At 45.6% G+C, this 24,486-nt stretch overlaps 1 protein-coding gene across 7 annotated transcripts in view; it reads left to right on the top strand.

The window, feature by feature from the left end:
- Nucleotides 1-24,486, top strand: part of FRY (FRY microtubule binding protein) — a 320,056-nt gene that overhangs the window by 161,547 nt on the left and 134,023 nt on the right. For all 7 annotated transcript variants that reach the window (XM_039861088.1, XM_039861099.1, XM_039860841.1 and 4 more), the window contains one exon: nt 13,426-13,625. In XM_039861088.1, the coding sequence (XP_039717022.1) occupies nt 13,506-13,625 (120 nt within the window). In that variant the 5' untranslated portion in view covers nt 13,426-13,505. The remainder of the gene's footprint in view (nt 1-13,425; nt 13,626-24,486) is intronic.

Below are 24,486 nucleotides of genomic sequence, written 5' to 3'. Positions count from 1 at the left end.
AGCTCCGGAGGTGGTGGTGGGGATGGGAGCAGTGACACCCACGCCAGCAATTACTTGTTATGTCACCGGTCAGAGACAGGAGTGATGCCTTTCCGGGTTTCTGTTTGGATTTGCAATATTTCAGGAGTAAGGTATGGTCATTTTTGTACAAGAGTCTACAAGACAGCAGGCTGTGATGTAATGGTGTTTTCTGGGCACTTAGTTTCACTAAAAAATTCAGTATGACTCCTGTAAAATCACTAATTGGTAAAAATCGCTAGTCTGTGTTTGGGCATCAGCCAATGCCATCTTATGCAGTATCACAGCTCAGGTGGGATTTACGCTTGATCTCTCCCTTCTAAATAGTAATTTAAATATCTTTATTTTGTTTGAAACATTGAAGTTGGCCAAAAGCAGTTCTTCCCTTTGCTCTGCCTTCTCCAACATTTAAAAAATAAAATGTTTCTCTCTTGTTTGTTTATGAACTTAAAAACAGGATACCACATGTTAACCAACATTAAATGGATCCAAATTGCTTGCTGTTGCTTTTTCTTCCTTGGAATAGCCCAGTCTCATTACCTCTAGCGTAACCCTGTAGGAAATATTGTCCTGAAAAATACAGAGAGGAGACTTCCACAGCACAGGATTAACTGCATGCATCGTGGGTATTGACTGTTTAGCTTTCTGTTCAATGAAGGTAGGAAAAGTTAGTTTGTAAACGGTGAAGCACAGCCTCTTACCCTAATAGAGGAGAAACATTTTGTTTATTAATGATTTAGGAGATTTAATTACTACTTAATCATTCTACCAAACTATCTCTAATGAAACTATTAGATATTGACATATAATACCATCCTGCGTCTAGGAATAAAATCTCTGTTAGTCATTAATATACTCCTTACTTTGTGCTTTCTCAAGTAGGGTGTGTATTAGGGAACTGTTTTTATCTTGAGAGTTTTTTTTTTTTCTAATGCATAACAAGCACATAAGTTAAATGATAAAAGTTATGGTTTCATATATTTGGGGGAAAATGCTGCATCATAATAGGACTTTTGAGAAATGCTGAATATTTTTTTTGTTGGGTGTCTCTCGGAAATGTCACTGTGTTTCCACCACACAGACCTCCGCCATGGTCTGGTTAGTGCCCCCAACTTGTGGCTTTCCCGCTCACAATATCTGTAAACGTTTCTGAGAGATGGCGAACAACTAATATGTTTCTGTTACTCTAGCATTATCATCATCTTAGACGATAGACTTACGGTGGTCGTGTGTCAAGCCCGTTTTATGTACTCACTGTACAGTCCCGCAGCTATTGAAGAATTTGATGAAACCTAAAATATTTTGCTTGACTGAGCTGGCTTCTAAACACATAAGCACACAGGAACCAGGAATTTAATAAATATTTTGATGTTGATGAACTAAAAAGCTAATCAGACCATAAAGGATTTCACTTAGTTCGTTACCAAATGTTTATAGAGCTCCTGTATACAGCTGCACTGAAGGATAAAGAAGCTGGAAATGTATCCTGTGTTATGTGTATTAAATAACGCATATGTGTAAAATCTGTGTTACACGTGTATATGTACAGTATTGTACACAAGTGTGCATATACTTTGTCGTAGAATGCATATTGTAACGTACATTGTACCTGTGTGTATGTATGTTATTTGATGATATAACGCAGGGGTTCCCAAGCCTTAGGCTGTGGACCGGTGCCAGTCTATGGCCTGTTAGGAATTGGGCCTCACAGCAAGAGGTGAGTGGTGGGCAAGCAAGCTTCATTTGTACTTGCAGCCGCTCCCCAGCACCAGCATCACCGCCTCAGCTCCGCCTCAGATCCTCAGGCTTTAGATTCTCATAGGAGCACCGGGCCCCGGTGCCAGAAAGGTCGGGGACCGCTGACATAATGTGTGATGTACATTAACAAAAGCTATGTAGGATGACACTCGCCTTCAAGTCCCTCCTCTCATCGTGTCATCTCCAAGTGGGTCCTGGAGGGGGACAGCAAAAAGCTCGGGTCGTCACCCTTATTTTTCAAAATAGGCAGTCCCCGCACGTCCAGCCCGCGCTGTCCTCATTGTCCCTCCGAGTCCCTGTGGAATGTGCCCATGAACACAGCCACAGAAACTTCTATTCGAAAGCCTTCCCCTTGCCCTGATGTCTGGCTTCAGTATGCTTCTAATAAAATGGCTCAGGAAGCGGGTTTGCCATTCTGGGTGGGCCCGAGCCTACTGCCAGATAAAAATCCCCACGTGACTGCGGTGCCCGCAGTCCCTAGAGCCTTTTGACCACGACCTGCAGTAAGAAACAGTGCGCCGTGACCCAGAGCAATGTTCTCCTTCCAGGCATCTCGGTGCTTTGTGAGCATCCCACTTGGTGGCAGAAATGGCTTTCTCAGTATACTTGCACTCATGACCTTATGTGTCGCAATGCTGCTGCTAATGCGGCACGTGTTTATTGAGTACCAGGTAATGAACTAGAAAGCGAGGCTATAAGCGGAACAGAACCAATCTCTTGTCCCTGTCGCCCTTAAGTGTCATGGAGAAGACAGACAGGAAACAGCTAGAAATACGTTGTTCAAGAGGCAGCCTGCGAAGCCAGGCAAAGGGACGGAGACTGTCACCAGAGGGAGGTGCCAAGTCGCGGCTACCCAGACAGCCTCTAATGAAACCAGGAGTGAGTGAGCGAGCCACTGCGAAGCAACGTCATTCCTGCACCCCCGTTCTCATCTGCCTCGTAGCCTCCTCTGACTTATCGTCAGTTATTGCCAGGTCTCAGCTTCGCCGTCACCAGTCCTGCCCTGACCCCTTGGGCACGGGCGTGTGCCTCCCGTGTCTGTCTGACAGCCCGCTTTGTCGCACTTCCCATTTGGTCGTCGTGTTTCTGGGTGGGTTGATCGTGTAACGCCCGTCTCCCCTGCGTGCTGGCGGCTGTCCAAGGATGGGAGTCATGCCTGGCTCCCCCGCCCCGCCAGGAGTAGAGTGAGCCTTCAGTAAATATTTGATGACTGAATAAATCAACGAATTAATGAATGCCATCCTAACTTTCAATTGCTCTTCCAGGCTATTCAACCTGAGACTGCCCTGTGGCATCTTGGGACTGACAGCACTAAATCGTGAACATCTTTCAAATTGTCCTTTTAGATTTATCTTTGTGTTCTCCACAGAACTTTGCAGAGTACCTTGCCCATACTGAGGCCTCCATGAAATTTTGTTATTTAGCGAATCGATTTAATTGATCTCACTCATAGGCCTCTGAGATGAAACTTTTGTCCGAAAGGGCTCAAACTGTGTCGTGACACAGGTAGGACAAAGGCTCCTCTGTAAATGACACCCAGCTGCATTCGTCCTTGCGGTGCTGTGAGTGGAAATGTTCCAAGATCCTCCTCCCGTGGTTCAACACATTGACGCAGGGAGATGCAGCCGGGCTTGGCATCTTGGTAGACGTTCAAACCTGTGCGGTCGAACCTGGATTGTAAATGGCGTGCACTGCTTTTAGATGATACTTTGTTTTGCAGTTGAGGGTCTAAGACATTCCTTTATTGTTGCCGTTATAAGATAGAGGAAATGTTTTGCTGATGAGCCTCATCTTTTTGAAAACTGTTTTATTATGAAAATTTTCAAACAAGCACAAAAGGAGGGAAACAACGTACAACACACAGCCTGTTGCGATCGCTCAGATTCAACAGTTATCAAGATTTAGACATGTTTGCTTCATTTATACCTCCTTTCCCTTTGTTAAAGCGTTTTGAATTAAATGTAGGCATCATTTCAATAAACTCCGCGTAGTCAGTATACATTCCAGAAAACGTGGGTATTTTCATATCCACCTACAGTGCTGTTATCATACCTAACGAAATTGTCCATAATTCTTTGGTATCACCTAATACCCAGTGTACATTCAGATTGCTTTGGCTATCATTTTTTAAAAATGTCGTTCAATACTTGGTTTGCTCCAATCAGATTTAAACAAGGAGCACACGTTACGTTTGGCTGTTCTGTCTCCTCCATCATCCGACCCATTTTTATCTCTCCCACTGACTTGTAGAAATTGGCGCCATTTTCTTGTAGAATGGACCTAATTCTGGATTCTCTTTTTCTTCCTTGTGACATTTAACTTGTTCCTGTGTCCCTATTGCTGCTTGTCAGTGGACAGTAGCTCTTCTAATGTTTTGGAAACTTGGTGGACGTGGACATCTGCCACAATGCCAGGGTCATATCCATTCTAGGGCGGGGACACTGAGAGCCACTCTGTTGTCCCAGGAACTCACAGCCAACGGTCTTCGTTGCTTGGGTCCCACAACTCCGACCAACACCCTGCCCCAGGAAGGGAATTCTGAGGAGCCTTCCAGAGTCAGTGTTCTAAAAAAGCTTCTGAAACACTTTATTATTGTAACGTTTGACCTGGAAACGTATCTCGCGTGTTTTCTCTATTGAGAAAAGGCCATGTGGCTGGATTTCGGGTGCATCCATGTAAGATGAGCTCTTCCTTTCTCTTCCAATGGCCCTATCTGGGTTCCCACCTCCATCGTTCTTCCTATGGTGGGTGCAGCGATCTTTGACTTGTATCATCCCTTGAACAGCACTTTCATATTTCATAGCCCATCCTACAATAATATCGGCTCAACCTTTCCTCCCAGAAACCTGCTGGCTCCCAGTCGTCCCACAAGTGAAGTCCCGTCTCGTTTGCTGACCATTCAAGGCCTTAATTCTAATGACAAGGATTAAAACCCTGCATTTTTATAGGACGGGAGAGTTTAAATTTTCCGTATATATGCTCGTTCATTTATCGCACTCACCCAAAGACGTTATTGTGGAATCAGACGGATTCAGTTCAACAGATATTAAATAAGCACAAGTGTTCGATTACGCCAGGCACTGTGCTGAGTGCTTGGGGTAAAGACGAGACGCAGTACTGTTCTTGAGGACTTATCAGCTCCTTGGTAAAGACGAAGTTTGGCCGTGCGTGCTAAGACAGGGACGTGTGGTGGGCAGGTGACGGGAGGGGACGCGGAGCGATTCTTGGCGGATCCCTCTGTGCACCCGCCATGCGGCTCCCTCTGCCCACGATGCCCCGTTCTCATTTCTTCCCATCAGAATCCTACCTGCCTTTGCAGACCGTGGTTGGGTGCCGTGTGTTCCACAATGTCTGGCTGATGAGCGGCCCTCCACGAGCACTGGGCAGACACTCAGTACGTAAAGTTAAAAACATAAATAAGTAAAACGTGTTCACACAGGTCTCGAGTTTGCAGTGGGGAATCGGGACGGGCGTCGTCTCGGGTTCACCTGCAGCGTAGGGAGCCGCCAGTCCCAGAAGGCCGAGTGGGACCAGGGACGAAGTGGAGGTGCTAGGGGAAGGGTCGGGGCGATTTGTGATGCTTTCCTCGGCAGAGATGGCGGACGATGGGTCCTCACTGGTTCATCACCGTTCAAGGGAGGGCAGGTATGAATTACCAAGCGCTTGAATTGTAAAAGTTTTGAATAAGTGTTTTTTTTTTTACGCCTTGTCGGTGTATGTTTTCATACTATCCTAGACCACTGGAACTAGAAAGGGCGCCATCCATGGCTTAGCCTCTCTGAGAGTAACAGGTGAGGAACCGAAGCCCGGTGGTGGGTCCAGGTGTTCCCCAAGGTCACTTAGAAGCACGCTGGGACGCAGATGCCTGACGCCCGTTCAGTGCTCTGTGTTTTGCCCACAAAGCATTAACTTGGAGTTAACGAAGCCTTGCAGTTTTGCTGTAGGTAAATGGAATTATAAACAAGTTACCAACTGGGCTAACAGGTCCCCTTTGGTTTCTGGTATCAGAGTGTGGTCTCCACACGTGGGCAGGTTATCAAGCTCCACCCCAGACCCACTGGATGGGGGGGGGGGCCCTCCCAGAGGACAGCAATATGTGCTGCTCCAGGCACCAGTGACCCACATCGTGAGTCAGCAGAGCTCTTTCCAAGTCACTGTAAAAAAAGAAAAACACAGGGCCTCGCCCGATTTATCACAAATTTCAAATCAGTGGATTTCAAATCCATGAGATTTTGTTGCATAAAATTGGCCAGACGAGGAGGAAAATTAAAAAGAGGAGGGAATGAGAGAAGGACGAGAGGGTGGCCAGCCAGGGTCACATGAATGAGAGCGGTCTGTCATCTCTGCTGGGAAGAAGTTAGCTGAAATTCAGGATTATCCTGCCTCCAGCAGGTTATTCGATCTCCTTTTACTGAGAAAGGACCTTGAAATGTCAGAGTAACCTCATCTTCTTCTCACAGATCTTGGCAGACATCCTCTCAGGCTCTGATGACAGCGCCTACTTTGAAAATCGGGGGGAAGGCCACGTTAATGGCGTCTCGGCAGATGACAGACGTTTATAAAGGAAGTCGCTGAAGTGTTACTGTCGTTTCTCTAAGATAAAATGCTGAAAGGCAGAGGAAGAGAGACAAGAAAAGAGGGCAGTGACTTGACGCGACTTTCTGTTGATTGGATTATTTCGCGCTCTCCAAGGTCTTCAGTCGGGGGACGTCAAAGACTGAAGTGGCTTGGCAAGGCCCCAGATTGCAGTAAACACAGAGAACTGTGCCTTCGAGTTCACTTGCTCCTTGTGAGGATGACAACCAGTTAAATGTTCTACCGTCAGTGTATTTAGGAAAGAATAGTCTCTAGATGTCCCTAAGGTGTGTCGTTAATCAGATGTTATATATTTATGTTATATGCGTCCTCAATCCTCGATGCCTCTTTGTACTTCTAGCTTTTCTCAAAGCCTCTCTGATGGCCAAAAGATGCGTTCAATTTAAAAGGGCAGACAGCCTGGCAGGAGGGAGCTCGAAGGCTGGATGCTATGTGAGTCTTTCTAGAAAATGACCACCTCTACTAATCTGTAAGAAGCCTCATTCTCCAAATCACATTTATATTTTATCGTCCCTCGAAGTCCCCAAACTAGCTTATGCCAGGGAAAAATATGGGGGGTGAAAGGAGACTTTATTTCATTCATTCTTCATCATAAGTGATGTTTTGGGGTTTTTTGTTTGTTTTTAAAGGCGGCGATACAGGAAGTTCACAGGATATGCTGTCAAACAGACATGGGTTCAGATCCCGAGTCAACCACTCTGTGACCGTGGGCAAATCGCTTAACCTCTCTGAGCGCACATGGTCTTATCCATAAAAGGGAGATCGTCCTTCTAGGATTATTTTTGAGGATTAAAGATATAAATTATCCCAGAGGTATCTCGTGGACCCTGAAACTTGAAGAAACACAATTTAAGAACCATCAGATGCAGAGAACTAAATAGTTAAAAGAAAGTTGGAATGTAAAAATGGGAGGAACATTTCACGTGATCAGGGTTTAATGGAAAGTAAGCAGAACTTAGCACATCATTGAATTTCTTTTTCTTCTGAGACAAAAATTATTTCTGAGCATTTTTAACCGTCAGTCTCTTCTTGACCTACTTTAAAATATATAAAATTATCTAGGAATCATTCATCTCTTTCTTAAGAAATGTTTTTCTGTTGCTCAAACAAATCGTTTCTTCTTACCCCAATATTTTCCATTGCTCAGTAAAACTCTTCAGAGGAAAATAATTCTTCCTATCATGCTTGGAGGTTTCTTTCTTTTCATGCTAATTTATTTTGCATGACTTTCCGGGTTTCTGGTCATTTTGAGGATTTGCAGTCCCCTTTAAAATGCCTTTTCTTAACACCGCCCTGGATGCATTAGTGGACAATTTATTATTGTTCTATACACACTGTGACATGTTCCCACAGTAGCTGCGTCATCCTTGGTTTATGTTTTACGAAACGTTCCTGTAATGCCCGGGAACTCAGTAAGTCTTACGGGAAAAGGAAGGATTGTCGTGGGAAGCGTGTCCCAAGGAACGACCCTGTTTGCTAAGGGTTTTGCCCGCGACATGGACAATGAACGAGGCCCTGAGAACTGGCAGAAGGGACGGTGAATCCGGCGGCGAGCACGGACATCTGGTAAACGCACTCGCGTGGCACAGCCGAGCTTGCGTCACTCCCCCGCCCGTGGCGTCGCGGAAGTGGGCCTGTCTCCAGGTCGCCGTTCTGCTTGGAACAGTCATCACGCAGGGTCCTGGGGCACGTGACAACATGAAGAAAACCGCTTTTTATTTCAGACGCTCAGGGTCTGAGTCCAGTGATGGGAACATCAGAAAGAGGCGGGCGTGTTTGGAAAAGGTGGCCCTGTGCTCACCTGCCTTCAGAGGCGGGGGAAGGGCAGGCAGGACGGCCCTGCCCTCCGGGCCGCGTGCCTTGCGAGGATGCTGCGAAGTGGGGGGTGCGGTGGCACGTGTGATTCGTGACCCTCGCAGGCCGGTCAAACTCTCATTTCCAAACAGATTGAGGCAGATGTGGGCGGGCCGGCGGGGCGGGAGGCGCATCCCGTCTGCGCCCAGCGTGGCTCTCCTTGGGCACCAAAAGCACCAGCTTCCGCCCTCATCCACGGCAGCTCCCCACTGTAACACCTGAGCACCTCTGGGCGTGTGAAATGGGCGGGTGCCTCTGTCCACGCGCTCTGTATAGTTTTGTGGAATGTGTTGCAGTCCGGCATTGTGTGTGAGTGTGCGTGTGTGTGTGTATGTCCATTATACGACCCTGCCTCAGTGGACTGTAACTCCGTGAAGACAGGAACCCTCCGTTCTGTTCACCCCCATCTTCCCAGGGCCCAGAACAGTGCCTGAAACCTAGGCAGTCATTGCACGTTGGTGCACGTGGACGTGTGAACGAGCGAGCGACAGCCCGCAGTGAGCGATGGCATCAGCGCCTCTGAAAGTCTGACCAACGAAACCGATTGCTTCCTGGGGACACGTATCGCCATTTGTAGCCTCTGGGGCACTCGTGGCGGGAGCGCATCACAGCACTTCCCCACCCCTCCATGTCAATAAAAACGGGACCCGACTGCGAGTGGCAGGTGTTTGTATCAGTGTCGCAGTTAGGGAGCTGGGTAACCCCCTACGAGTGTCGGTACCTTCAGGAAATTGTCCCGAAGGCCTTAGCCAGCTGAGATCAGCCAGCCTAAAACTGAAGGCATTGGTCCAAAAAAATACTGATGGTCAAAAGGTCGTCCCTTGTCATCGGAAATAGACCTAATGGAGAGTTAGTAAAAGGGCCGTAAAAGCGTAACACAGACTTTTTCCAGATTAAGGAGCAGGCCCTGCCCACTGTGAGAAATAGAGACCCCGTAAAAGAGGGGAACACCTCCCGAAGCCGTCGAGCCAAACCACGCCGACGCTGGGTTGGAGTAATAAAATAACCCCAACAGAACCTTCTTAAGGCAAAAGAAGGCAACGGAGAAAACTTAGAGCACGTTTAATCTCAGATTAAAATATGAAGAGCAAGCAAATTTCCAAAGGACTCAATAATTAGAGACCTAATAATTAATATCCGAGAGTGACCCCCACCCCAAGTCAGAAGTGCTGGTTCGAGGGACTTTGTAGGGACATTGGGCCGCTGTGTGGAAAAGAAAGAAGGCATGACAAAGGAGAGAGGCTGAGGGCAAATGGAGTTGAAGCTTAAAAGCTCGCCGCCTGCAAGAAATTTAAATGGGAGATGTCTTTTCATCCAGCACGTGCAGTCGCGCCTTCAGCAGGTGTTCGGGGGGAGACGACATACGATGCGCTGTCAGGACACTCATGCTGAGGCGCGAAGCGGAGGCCGAGAGGCCGGAGTCGCTGGTGGCGCCGTCAGGCAGAGCCCAGGGGAGGCTGGGCCCGGGCGCAGCCAGGTGGACGAAGGGACACTGAACTGGACCCTGAAGCATGGGCGGACTCGCTTGTCTGGAGGGCCGGAGGCAGGCAAAGCACTCTGGTGGCTGGGAGGGACAGTCCAGCAGCGATCGCCTGCATTCGCAGAGCTGGAGAGCAGGGCCGAGCATGGCAGTTACTGAATTGGTGGTTGGTTTTTCTGTTGTCATCAAAAACAAATTTCAGTTAGAAACCAGACCTAAGCACAAACAGGCTTAATTCTCGACAGCTGAATTCTTAGGGAAGGTGTTTCCTCCCTTTATATACCAAAGTCACCTTTTTAGTTTTATCTTTTGACAGACAAACCTTCTGGAAATTTCTTTTGCTGTTTTCCCCACCTTCTTAAATACAGGACTGTATGTCTGACTTACTGTAACCTTTTCACGGGACTCGGGGTTATCTCATGCATGTTAATTGTGACCACATGCTGGTCGGAGTCGTGGACGCCCCAAGCCTGTGAGAATGTCACATTCTGTGGCCTTGCACTAACTGGCTTCAGGCAACTGCATTTTTAAGTTCTGGTAGCTCTTTAAAGTTAGGCCATTTTTTTTTTTTCCTTTTGCTGTTAATGTTTCTATCCAGAGATGTTGCACTTTTCTCTGGTAATTTTGTTTCCAGTCTTGTGATTTTAGAAAGTAGACCATCGATCTTAATTATGCATAGATTAAGAGCAAGCAAGTGTTGAGTGAGGGTCTAATGATTTTTTCTGATGTCAGCATCCTAATGTTTAGACTAGTGTGGACTTTTTGACTACCGGGGTCATGTATTTCTTGGTTCTCAGCTACATTATCACCAAATAACTGAGTTACCAAAAGATGCCATGTCATATGTTTATTTTGAAAACTATCCGGCCGAAGGCTGAGATTTGTTATGAATCAACTATGATGGGATGGAGAGGTTTCTGAAACTCAGACTGGATCTAGTTCAAGGACACTGACCCCATTACCTTGCACAGTAGTTTCACCTCTCATCTGCCCAGCTGACCTGTTTGAAACCACAGTGATGCGCTCCCTGCTCCTCGAATCACTTTGGGTTTGGTCGGGCTGGGTCAGCTCGTCTTTGAGGCTGTGCACACAGGTTTCTGTGCTCACAAGATGTCTGGCTTGGAAGTACGGATCGGTAGCGTTTTTTATGATGGCAGTGAATTGGTGCTTTGGCCTTTTAAATGGAAGATTTCTCTGTGACATTCTGGTACCTGGATGTCAGCTTTGCAGGAGGACTGTGAACGGCCTCTCACTGCAGTGTGAGTTCGAGGCTCCTGAGTCTCACGGTCATGGAACTAGTCTTGCATTTAGCTGTTACATCAGCCTGGTGATTGCTATCTTCTAGAAAAGGGTGAGATCCCACGGAAGATGAAAGTGATAAAAAGCCGTCCTCCACTTAGACTTTCTTGGTGTGTAATCCAGTCTCCAGGCCGGTGGCATGATGCCCTCGCTGCATTAGGAAGACGTCTCGTGGGGTCGGATGTCCCTCTGTAGCTAGACTTGGCAGGCATCCCATTTCCGCTGAGAGAGTGGAGGGTCCAGCAGAGGAGGGGCCCAGGGCTTTGTTTGCATTACCTGAGTTTGTACATGGCCCTTAGGAGAAGCAGTCCCTTTCAAGAGGCTGCTCGGGATGCTCTTGAGCTAAGACTCTCAGTTAAATCCTGCTCCCTGCTCCTTAGCAACCCCACTACTGCGTCTCATTGCGCATTCTCCTCCCTATGAATTACTTCAAGACGTGCAGACGTCAAGTACGATGTCGTTTTAGTTAGCTAAAGTGTGTGGGGTCTCATCTGTGGGAAGAAGAACTCTGTGTCAGGTCTGGGAGACCACAGTCTCGTTAGAAAACTTTTCAGAGATACGTTTAGAGGAAGATATGGTCCAGTCACAGGGCGACCCAGAGCGAAACGGCGTGACCGATGGGTAAATACTTGGGTCACCTGTCCATCCCGTCTTCCTCAGGTAATGCAGGATGTACAGCTCCAGAGAGCGTGAGTTAGATATTTGGATCCAGTGACACACACTTACCGGTGAGGGGGGCCTGGCAAAGATGAGACCAGAAGTGGCTCTCGAAAGACAGGAGGCTGTGATGAGCTGAGGGCAGGGGACAGAGCAGTGAGAGAGGACCAGGAGGCCGGAGTGGCAGCAGTGTGCTCGCGGGGCAGCCGGGCAGCCGCGCCACCCAGGCATGGGACGCAGGCAAGCTGGCGGGGCTCAGAGCCAGGCTGCGGTGTGCGGTCGGCGATGACCACTGGGCGCTGCTGAAATGCTGGACAGAGACGTGCGCGGCTTCCAGCCCACCGAAGAAGGCTTGGCTTGGCGCGTGAATGAACAAACGAGGTAAAGACCCCAGAAGGGCCGCTCCGTCCATCCAGCATCGGCCTCCGAGGGCCAAGACTCGGATGGGGCATATGTGAGTGGAGAGCAAACGCAGTCGTGCACAGGAGGTTTCATTTTTACAGCTGAGGAGGCCATATTCTTCGAGTTTTGTGGTGTTGGCAGGCTCTAGGTGTAAGGGGCACCCTCGACCGCGGGGCGTCCAGTGACCTAGAGAGAAGAGGCAGAGGCCAGGGCGGGAGGCCGAGGGGCGTCCACAGTGCAGCGCAAGGACATGTCTGCAGCTCGTGCAATAAACAGCATTTTTGCATGGCTGCCTCGGGATTTGGCTTCAGGTAGAAAGAAGGTGAGAGAAGCCTTGAGTCCACTTGTAGTTTTGAGAAGAGTGTTTAGTTTCCATGGAGCTTTCCTTTATCATCACTGTTCAACGGTCGAGTCTTCCTTTTAAACGTCTGCTTCGTCGTTGTCCTGCCCCCAGCGCCCCAACACCTGCATCCCAAGCGCACTTACTCCTACTTTTCTTCCCTTGGCTGTGAATGCCTCGGCAGAAGTGGGTAGGGCGTGTTAGGACTTAACGCGTCAGAGCACAGTTGAAAGTGGAGACGTGAAATTTCCGTTTATGAATAAAAAGTTTATTTTCTATAACTAGAAAATGAAAACAGTTGTCTGACTTGCTTTCTAAAGGGAGGCCACTGGCTGGGGACTCACGATCTGCTCCAAGGGAGGCATCCCAGCTTCCACCAAAGGTCGCGACAGTGAAAGGTCAAACCCACACTTCGGACGTCCACGGGGCCCTGCCTGAGCTTTTGACCTTTATTGTGTTTGTTTTTTTTTTTTTTTTTTTTTTTTTTTTAATTTGGGTGGGGTAGCATTGTTCTTTACAGTGAAAACCAGCTAGACTTCTGAAAAGTGGTTCTTGGGAACTTCTGGAGTTTTCCAGTATTTATTCCATTATTTTTGTTTTCCATTAACAAATGAAACTGAAGACAGGGAAGAGAGGAAGAAGAACTCCCAGCCGTTAGGAAGACCAGGAATCCCTTTTTTAATACACATTTTCTTAGTGTATTTCCCTGAAACATAAACAAAGAAGCCCAAACCATCTTAAATGCTGTAGGATTTATCAGCTGTGTTATGTATGGGCAACGTAATTCACCTGAAGCCATGTGGTAACCAGAAATATTTTGAGATCATCAAATATGGCTTAACATAAATTTAATGTCATCGAAATAAGTTCTGGTAGCATTCCTAAAGAATAAGGCCAGGTAATGTTAACTGCAGCATATTCTGGGCATGATTCATGTCCTTATGTCTGTGGTTGAACACAGCCGGTCTGAATATTTACGATGTGATTCTCAGCCAGTGAGAATATCCATTATATTTTTCAGCTTCTCCAGTTGGCAACGGTTATATCAAGCCTCCAGTTCCACCCGTGCCAGGCACCCAAAGGGAGAAAGGGCCACCGACCATGTTACCCATCAACGTGGACCCAGACAGCAAACCGGGAGAGTATGTCCTCAAGAGTTTATTTGTCAACTTCACCACCCAGGCCGAGCGCAAGATTCGCATCATTATGGCAGAACCGCTGGTGAGTATGCTCTGTGACGCGCTTCTTCTCAGATTCATCTTTACACTGAACGGAGGAGCTTGTACAGCTCTGAGAAAGAGGAGATCGCTTTTCCCCGAATTTCCAAAGGTTTCATATGTATATACATATATACATATATATAGATATGTATATACATATATATGTGTATATATATATACACACACACACGTACATACCTACCAGTGGTTATTTTTTAAAAGACTGTAGTTAAGTTTCCTGATGTAAGAAAAAAAATCGACTCCCAAACAATCCTTGGCAAATACGTTGCCGTAGCATGTCTCACTACTACATTTAAGACTAGTGAGCATAGTTGAACGATAAGAAGCATTAATCATAGAAAAATTGTGTTCGGTCTCTGTTCTGTTATATATAATTTAGTCATCGTCTTTTGTCCTATTTTGAAAGTAAATGAGAAAAGGAAAATGTCATTCTTCAGGTGGCTGCCTGGACGGCCACTGTGGGGACACAGGGTCTCAGTGACATACTGTCCGAGGAAGGTTTTTGGCGAGTCATGCAGAAGCACCCCTTTGTTTCCTGAAAATCGAGAGGCAAGAAAGTCTTGACTCACATACCGTCAGGTCCCTCGTGCGATGACGGCTTTGAATGTCAGCAACTTTCTTTGCCCATGATTCTGCCACAAAATAAGGCACGCGTTGGAGTGGGGCGTTACTTGCTCTAGCAAGGGCTGGATCTCAAAAAGACGGTCAGCAAGGGCGCGCAGTTGGTAGAGTCAGATGCCTTGTTTTCCGACCATGGCGACACGCAGCGCGAGGGAAGGAAAGGAATCCAGAGCGACAACAGCTCTTTCTGTGACACTGGGCTTTGGACCTCCTGCGGGGACACTGGGGCACACGAACACATCTAAGACTTGCTCTATGGTGCGGGGACACTGGGGCACACAAACACAGTCCAAGACTTGCTCTATGGCATCGTAGCCGAAAATCACTAAATGTAACATTATGCAGCCCGCAACACACGTCTCTAAAAAATATGTAATGGATGACGCTCTGTAAGCATCGCAATTTAAGGTTTAGGAATCCGAACTCGAGCCTCTTTGTTAAGTGCGCGGTTACCTGAAAGTTACAAACTCGCATTTTCAAGTTTTTATTAAATCGAGGGAGATTATCATCCTGGATTCTGACTTCTCATGGAAAGAGTTCTTTGGCTTTGCCGTTTGACTCGTTTAAATCAAACCTTGGTACAGGGCCCTTTGCCCACTCACCCATGTGTTTATGTTTCTAAAAACTCTTACAACTAATAGCAACAGCGGACGTTTCTGGGGTGCTTACTGCGCGCCAGGCACTGGTCACAACTTGCTGTCTCCTTCAGTTTTCACAGTGGTCCTAGGTAGGCACTATTTACGCCCCATGTACAGACGGGAGGATTGGCACCGAGAGGGCAGAGTCATTCCCAGGGTCGCACACAGTTGATCTGAATTCAGGCTGAGTGGCTCAGACCTGCCCTCGAACCGTTCGCTCTCTAGTGCCCGTCCCCGTGGTCTTCACGTAAGATCGTCTCCTCCGACTTCCGAAAACACATGGGCACGGGCTGTCCTGTTCCTTGGCCCCAGAGGTCACGGGGAGGGCATCCTGGCGAGGCGCAAAGAAAACTTGGAGCATTCCTTCCCCTAGAAAAGGTGGGCGGCAGCTCGGCGCGCGCTGGTGCCGCGTGCGCATCACGGCGAATCCCCGAGGACTCGGGAAGTCGTACACAGCTCTAAAGGGACACCCGGAAGGCCAGGTCCTGACGCCTTTCGAGCCCCCCGTTTCCCAAATCATAGCCTAAATACTGTGATTGAGGAGTTTAGGCAGGGAGGTCGTTTGGGTCTTTAGCTCTGTCATCTTTCCTCGGCTTGGAATTGTCTGCGTGGCAGATTTCTCCTTGGAGTAAACATTGTCTGAAAAACGACCTGGGCCGCGGCGTTTTTTAATTAGAAGTCAATGTTATTTGTTCCTCTCTGTGAGTCAACTTAAATGTCCCCAGACAAAAAAAAATGGAAAAGAAACAGTGTCCACCCTCTTTTCATCAGCCAGTCTGCGTGACGTGCCTCAGAGGAGTCCACTAGATGCTGATGGCCACGGAGACGGACGTTGTGTTTTTAGCTGAGGAAATGTATTCAATCAATTTTTAGTATCACTGCTTTTTCTAAAAAGAGACTATTTGTTCCCCTCGTATTTTTGGCAGAGAAGTAAGCTTCCGTGCCACATCCATTTCTTGTCTGCTGAAAAACGCTTAGTAATTTTTGTCCATGTATTTGCTTCCTTATGGGGCAGTAAGTGTGAGTGGGTTTCAGGGCTCATTACCTGATTCTAAAAATGTGAATTCGGCATTGTGTTCTGTAGCCATAGCAAGAAGTGTTATTTTCGACGTCCATATAGTACGTTCAAAGTGAATTTTGGTAAATGTCCCCTAGTTCTCATGCCGACTTAGCTTTGTTTAGAAAGACACTGAATCCTTTAAAAGCCTAGATTTACATGGGTTTGTGTCAAATCACAAAATTGCATTCTACATCTTTAACATAATTAAACTTACAGGGGAATAGCAAGGGTAATTTTTTCAAAAATTGAAAGTATAGATTTCTCTTTAATGGTGATACTCAGGAGTCTGTATTTTTCAGTTTTATTTTTAAAAGACTGACTCCTTCAGGAGCCTCCATCAGTTAGATTGTGTGGGATAAATTATACACAATATTAAAGTCGTATTTATGAGTAGCCAAATAGCTAACTTTAATGAAGAAAAAGCTAAGAAAAATGTTCTACCAAAATCAAATTTTAGATATTTTTTCCTTGTAAACTCATTTCCCTGATTCAGCATTGTTATTTGTACCCCAAAGATGCTCAGGTCATATTCATATTTATTGGTTAATCAATAATTTTATTCTATTTTTGTTGCTTTATGCAGTCATTTGATGGCATTTGCTCTTGTCCAAGTTTACCATTATTTCACCTTTCCCAAGCAAAATGTTTTTAAAAAGATAAATAGGGTCATCTTCACCTTTTTTATATTTTTTATTTCAAAACAGATAAAGTACAGAAAATAATATAATGAATGTTTTTCTCTCTTGCCTCATACTTCTATGGTTTAAAATTTCTTCTTACAGAAGTATATTTTTTGGTCATTCTTTAGGTAAGAGTCAGTCAAATATCCGTCAGTCTTATTTATCTAAGATGCTTTGTTTCTTCCCCAGTGATAGTTGAGCTGGGAATAGAATTTTAGTTTGACATTTACTTTCACTGCAGACTTTTGACGGTATATTCCTCTACGTTGCCTCTGTAACTGCTATTGAAAAACCTGTGGTTGATTTATTTATTCATGGATCGTTTGCTTTTTTGCCTGCATGCTTGTATGGTTTATTTCTTTGTAGTGTTCTGAAGTTTCACTACTCTGTGTTTGAATGTGGATTTAATTTTATTTTCTTGTTCGAGAGTCTCATGCTTCTTGAATTGAAGGTTTATATCTTTCATTAATTATGGAAAGTTATTAGCAATTAAAAATTTTGAATATCATCATTCCTTCACCTTCCTGCTTCTCTTTTTTCTGGTACTCCCAGCAGATGTGTATTGGGCCTTCTCATGCTATATTACATATCTTTTAACCTTTCTTTTATTATTTTTATCTCTTTGTCTCTCACTACTTCATTCTGAATCATTTTCTCAGGTCTATATTCAGTTCCTTAATTCTCCCTTGGGCTATGCTAATTCGTTGTTTAACCTGCCCATTGAGAATTTTACGTGACTACATTTTTCATCTGTAGAAATAATGTATGGTTCTCTTTTAAAATCTATTTGTCGGGGGAGGTGAGGTGCATTTTGTTACTTTTTTCAGTTTCTATTTTATGTCTTTGATCACCTTAAACATACATTTGTGTGTGTGTGTGGGCATGTTCTCTTCTAGATTAGCCTCACAGTTATTACTCTCTGGGGCCAACTATTATTAATTTCTTGGCTTGGGAGTTTCTGCACTTAACAGGTGACATAAGTATAAACTCCAGCTCGTGTAAGACTTGAGACTGGGTTCCAGATTCTCAGGGAGGATGTTGTTGCTGTTGTAGTTTTGACCTAGAACCCAGGCCGGGGTCATTGGGGTATCTTTTCATCTTGTTCTGCCAGAGGACATATGTTTCCCTAGTCCATTTTCTCATTGTTTAGGACCAGACTTTATGTATGACCCACCTCTCAAGGCCCATAACTTTGTTTCCTGTTCCCAAGTGGACAACAAAAGAAGTCTCCGGAATAATGAGACCGATAGTCCTCCTGTGCAGCCACTATGTCGCCGTATATCTTTCTGCTTTTCATCTCTCTCTCACTTTCTCGTGAACTTATTTCTGCATTAAAAAAAAAAATCTTATATTCCATTTAACGTTTCTAAGTGCTTATAGCACGTGAGACTTTCAGTTACCTTAGTCAATTATCCTGCCGAGGTCCTCTACAGAATTCTTGGTTTGTTCCTCATGCATATAAGGCCAGGATTGGTCTTTGCGCTGTGAGGCTTATGTGCAAGCAGAAGTTCCCATTGGCGGAGTGGGATGTCCCCAAAATGAATAAAAGGAAGAGCGAGAGGTTCGTTACCGATTCTTCCTCTTCTGATCCTGGCTGATAAATCTTGCCTAAATACAACCCGGGCCCTTTCATTTCCTTGTCAAAAATGTTGATTTCATACCTTTCACTCCTCATGTGGCTACAACCCAACATCCGTCCTCCACATACTTTTATGAATGCGCGTCTCAGTTCTGTGCTTGCCTGCCATCGCGCATTCATGCACACTGCCCCTCTCTTCCTGAAATGCCATTCATCTCTATCCCGCCCGTCTTTCAGCCCCAATTCAAAGACCTCACCATCTGAAAAGGTTTACTTGATTTCTTCCCTGCTGAGTCCATGCGGTTATGCAGATGTAGATATACACACCTGTCCATCTGCCCAAACCGTCACATGATTCTCTCAAGCAAACTGTACTGGCTTCATTGAACCGGAGTATGAGAATAGATGAGCATAGAAAACATCAGGGTACATGATAGGTTTTAAGGGGAAATGTCGTCTTTTGATATGTCAAGTTTTATGTTTGCATACCAGACTATAGTGTACAATGTGTATTTTTATGGTGGGTGGAAGTGTGGGGGCACAGATTTTTTTTTTTAAGTTGAAGAAACCCTCTATTCTGCTTTATATATAGTAGATGGTAAATTTTTTTTTTTAATAAACAAGTGAGTATTTGAGTGAATGAAAGGATAGATGGGTGAATGGATGAAATAATATTAATATAGTAGTTTCAAAAGAAAGTGTTTGAGGGACGTGTGTGTTTCCGAAGGTCGTCTGGCCAACTTCTAAACTCATAGTGGTGGACTCTGTTCTGTCCTTTGTCCTCCTCAGCACGGGTGCTCTGCAGTCCCTTGGTTCTCGGCCTTCAGCCTCGAGGCATCTGAGAGCACCTCATTATTCACTGATATGGTCACCTGCCCTCCCCTTCACCAGACCTGTGTGTGAAGAGGGGGTCAGGTTGATGCTTAGCAGTGGGACGCGGTCTTAAAATCTACGCTCCCTTTATCTATGAGTCTATATAGCATCTGTCACCGTGTCACAGGCAATCATCTTCTCAAATTCCAAAGACAAGACTCATCAACTTTTCAAAATTCAGGAGCTCCCATAATCTTGACTTTGTAAATTTAATGGACAAGAATTGATAGCGCTAAAGACAAAACAGCTTTGCATTCAGCCCAATCTGAATTTGAATCCCGAGTCGCCTCTTCAGCCTTGAGTGGCCTTGGGTAGCCTTGGGCCCACCAGCTGGCCTGGCTCTTTTCTCCTTTGCACAGGTGGGTAACAGACCTAGCTCGTGGAGTGGCCGAAGATTTAGAGGTGATGTGTGGAGCACCTGATGCAATGCTTAGCACCTCTAGGTGCTCAGTTGTCATCATGATCATCCTCCTTGTCACCGAGGCTCTGGCACCCACTAATCACACCTCCGGGAGACTTCTTCGGTGGTCAGCCTGGTACTGCCCCTCTTTGTTGTTATTCCAAAGGGACGGAGGCTTGAGCAGGGCGGTTGGCAGCTGGCCATTGCCAGTCACTGTGGCTGTCTGGTGCTCGTCCTGAACTTGGCCATAGCAAGGGGTGGGGCATGGCCAACATTGGCGCGAGCAGACCCGGTCTGGTTCCTTTAGGGATTTGTGCTCCGAGAGATGGCAGAGGCAAATGAAAGTGTGCAAGAGAAGACAGCACTCCCATGATCTTGCTGTGTCTCCAGCAACACACTTAAGGATTACCCCGCTATAAATCATGAGCACGCAGGAAATAAAACCAGGGATTTGAAGTGAGTCTACACAGAGTGGGTTTCAAAGCCTTTCCAAGACAGTGTCACAGAGGGTAGGGGTCTTGGGGACAAGCAGGAACACCGTCATGCCAGGTCACGTGTGAAAGCCTAGATTGTTCAACTAAGTAAAGCAAGTTTAGGAAATCTCAAGAATTATCTTTTTTTCCCCCTATTCATATCTTTATATTTGTTAAAAACCTCAGAAGGAGAAACATCTTATTTCCTTAAAATTAGTCATCAAATCAAACTAATAGTTCTCCTATTTTATTAAATTTAAGTGACATATAACATTTGTTAATTTCAAGTATACAATGATTTGATATTTATATACAATGCAAAATGATCACCACAGTAAATTTAGTTACCATCCACCGCCTCACATCGTTCCGTTTTTTTCCTCGTGATGAGAACTTTTAAGATGTACACTCTGTTAGCAACTTTCAAATATACACTACAGTGGTTTTAATTATAGTCGCCATGCGGCACATTGCATCCCACGATTTATATCTTGTAACTGGACATTTCAGACACACTTCTCGGCTACCTCTTTTGTTCACCATCCTTCCTATAATTCGACCAAAACACAAGAAATGTGGCTTGTCAGGATAGCCCTGCCCCTAGCCTGTGCTTCTAAAAGTCACTTAAACGTGACCCATCATTGCTTTCTATGACATGTCGACGGTCAGACCCAGTTTTACCTCTACCGTACATAACGAACGAAATATAAGCATTGACTGTCCACGCCTCTGGGTGTATACGACATGTCTCAGTGACGCCACCGTGGTTTAAGTGTCCATTGTCCTTGCGATGAGCTGCGGTGGGAGCTGAGTCGGGTGTTGGGTTTTGTCTGGATCCACAGTCTGTTGGCATCAAATGTCAATGGGAAGAAGAGGAGTAACTTCTAACTCACCTAAGACTTAGAAGCAAGTCATTATTTCTCTCCTTTGATTGAAACTCGGAATAAGGCAAAGATGTGCGTAACTTCAGAAGAAGAAAGCAGGCCTAACTTTCTTGTCCTTTAGCAGAGCCCGTGACCTCCCTCCGGTGTCCTGGGTTTAAGGAAAGGTGACGTGGACATGGAGGTTTTGTTGTTGGGAGTGCCTGAGCCTGGTAGCCCTGCTCACAGAATAGCCCATGACCACACACAGGCGGGCTCTCATGGACGTCCCTGCGTGGCGCTTGGGGCACGGGCGCAGGGTGAGAGACACGTCTTCACAAAGACGCCAGCCGCGCGTTACACCGGAATGCAGGCTTGACAGCAGCGTAACGTGATCCCGCTGGTTCGCCACCATAAAAGAAACAGGGAATTTCTAAACTAGAAGCAACATGACATATTTTCTTGGTACGCAAGAGAATTCTTTAGAGAATGCAGGATGCCACTCTCCCTCGCAGCACATGCCAGGGACCTGTAATGAGCTGTGTCAGGCCATAAGCCCGGGCCTGTGCAAACAGCTGTGGTGGCTCCGGCATCGAAAGGCCCGGCGCTCAGCTACTGCCAGCAGAACTGCGCGCTGACGTCGTGCCAGGGTCGGGCAGTAACGTCTGTTGACAAACCTTCATTCCTTGGCCCTGTGTCTTAGGATTCCAGCTCTTCCTGGGCGCCGATGTCACGGGGTTGGCATCGGGACAACTCTCACTAACCCCGTAGTTGAGCAGGACACCGTGCTATAATGATGACACCAAACTATATATGACGAGCTGTTCTAGTAGTTTTAGTGAATTCGATTGTGGCTCCAAGCAAGCAAGGCCTTTGGCACGTGAACTGCACATTCAGCCCGGTGGCGCCTCTTGTGATTTTAGACCAGGCGTGGTGAGAGGTTAGGGTACAGTCTACTTGAAGTTATCAAAGAGCTTTGTTTTTCGCCGCTGGCCCATATGGAGGTTGGTCATTCAGCCATAGTCTTATGTTTCACCTCTTCAGATACCCGAGTCATCTAAAGACGTCTAGATATCAGAAATGATCAGCTCCTTTAACCGGGACGCTTCTTAATATTTAAGGAATCTGTGAATTAAGAAACTCCGCAGTAATTGCAGGATGGACTCACGGCCTCTCGTTCAGTGTGGATCTTTCCATGGTGGATTTCCGTAAAACCTCTAATTAGCCATGCTCACGGCCCCGTAGCCACTCACCAGCTTCAACCACGTGATACTTCGTAACGTTTCGGTATGACCAAACCTGCAAGTTGGTGGCTTTCCTGCACTGTCGTGTGTGCCAGTCTTCCTGCGTTGCATGTCTGTTGACTACGGCCGTGTCAATGGCAGAAACTCCAGCTTTATTGGCTCCCTGCCTTGCGGATTCAAGTGAGCTTCCAAAAGGACAGCTAGCTAGTGTGTTTAGCCAAACTCCTCTTTAAATAGAGGCCTCTCTGGCTTCCACAGACCTGATAAGGGTAACGTAAAGAGAATAAACATGATTTCTAGATTCAGTTCCCTACTGAGTGTCGCGATAATCAAAGTGATATTTATGCTACCCTTGACAAAGTACTGGCTTAGCTTCCAAATTATAGATAAATAAGGAACTTTTAAATAGTTCTTTCTTAGCATAGCAGCCCAGCCTGGCCCTTCTTGCTTAATCTTGTAGGCATTCACCGGAAATCTGAAAACTCAACCCAGAAACAATATAGTAACAGTAGCTAAAACCAGAGAATTGTTGAAAGGTGTCATTTAGCTGCTTTTTTCTGTACACCATCCAACTCGTAGTTAGTTTTCCTTAATGTGAATCTTCTTGGAGTCATAGATAAAAAGCCTTTCTTTTGCAGCTGTTAAAAGGGACTTTTTCAGGTGAGAAATGAAATTTAATGCACCACGGTGGTAAAAGTTTGACTGAACCTTATAGCAAATAAACCATGTGAAAAGTAGCATGAAATAATGAAGGAGAACCAAGGGCTTTCTATTCCAACTTAATGGTAGCCAATTCAATTCATCTACAATAAGGCCGTCACTTTTATGAGATTATCAAAGTTTCTTCTTTTGGAAAGTATGAAACCAGAAGAAGGTTATTCCTGAAGTTGTTTTCAGTCTAGTTTCCGGGTAAAAAGGGCTTCTTTTTACCCTTTATAGACATAATTTTTTAACACACAACCTCATTTGGAAATAGATCATCATATTTTAAAGTGACGGAAAATGCCAGTAAAAATCAGTTCAGTGATATGACATAGAAATTAGCACCTAAGTCCATTCCTACATCCACCGTGATGTAATATTGCTATGTTTCCACACGGCGTTTTGCATTTTGACGTTACTGAAAGTCCTTGGTACGATTTTAGGCGGCAGCGGTCTTTAGTGTTGTAGTAACCTAACCAGCACAAGTTTTGAATTCTGCAGGCCATGCTAAGAATAATACTAAGACATGTTGCGTTAGGTGATTTTTTTAATTAGTTTCAAGTCTGCAGTACATTGGTTAGACATTTATGTAGTTTATGGAACAATCCCCCTGATGACTCTCTCTTCCCTCTGGCTCTACACACAGCCCTTACCTTACTGCCGACTGCGTCCCCTCTGCCGTGCTCCGCATCCCCGGGACCATCTATCAACTACTGATTTGTACTTCTTTAACCCTTCACCCCCTTTCTTCCAGCCCCTCAACCTTCCTTCCCCTGGCCATCACCAGATTGTCCTCTACATTTGCGAGTCTGTTTTCGATTAGTTTGTTCTTTTTTGTTCCTTAGAGTCCGCATTTAAGTGAAATTATATGGTGTTTAGCTTCCTTTGTCTGACTTATTTCGCTCGGCATAAAACACTCTCTAAGTCCATCCATGTCATTGCAAATGGTAGGATTTCATTTTTTTTTGTTGTTGTTGTTATGGCTGAGTAATATTCCATTGTATATATGAACCATAATTTCTTTATGCAAGCGTCTGTTGATGGGTACTTAGGTTGCTTTCATATCTCGGCTATTGTAAATTGTGCTGCCGTGAACATAGGGGCGCATAGATCTTTATGAATTATTGTTTTGGTTTTCTTGGGCTAAATGCCCAGAAGTGCAATTACTGGGTCAAAAGGTAGATCCATTTTTAATTTTTTGAGACATCTCCACACTGCCTTCCATAGTGGCTCTACCAATTTGCAATCCCACCAACAGTGCACGAAGGCTCCCTTTTCCCCACGTCCTCGCCAACAGTTGTTCTTTGCTTTATTAGTGATGGTCATTCTACGGGTGTGAAATGATATGTCATGGTGGTTTTAATTTGCATTTCTCTGATGATTAGTGACCTGGAGCATCTTTTCATGTGTCTATTGGCCCATCTGTGTGTCCTCTTTGGAGAAATATCTATTCAGGCCCTCTGCCCATCTTTTAATTGGATTGTTTGTTGTTTTGGTGTTGAGCCATGTGACTTCTTTATATGTTTTGGGTATGCACCCTTTATTGAATGTCTCATAAGTGAGTATGTGGGTCTGATGAAGGACCTAGAAAAGGAATATCTAAAGAGGCAGGAGGAGAAACGTTGCGAGTGGAATGATTCAAGTACCAAGAAGGGAGTAATCAGCAGCGTGTCACTGAGGCCGAAATGTCCCAAAAGAAGCGTGTTGGCAA

The sequence above is a fragment of the Pteropus medius genome, unplaced genomic scaffold (assembly GCF_902729225.1).
Source record: "Pteropus medius unplaced genomic scaffold, Ma_sr-lr_union100, whole genome shotgun sequence".
NCBI classification, from domain to species: Eukaryota; Metazoa; Chordata; class Mammalia; order Chiroptera; family Pteropodidae; genus Pteropus; species Pteropus medius.
The sequence above is the reverse complement of the archived record's forward strand: the minus strand, read 5'-3'. Positions and strand labels throughout refer to the sequence as shown.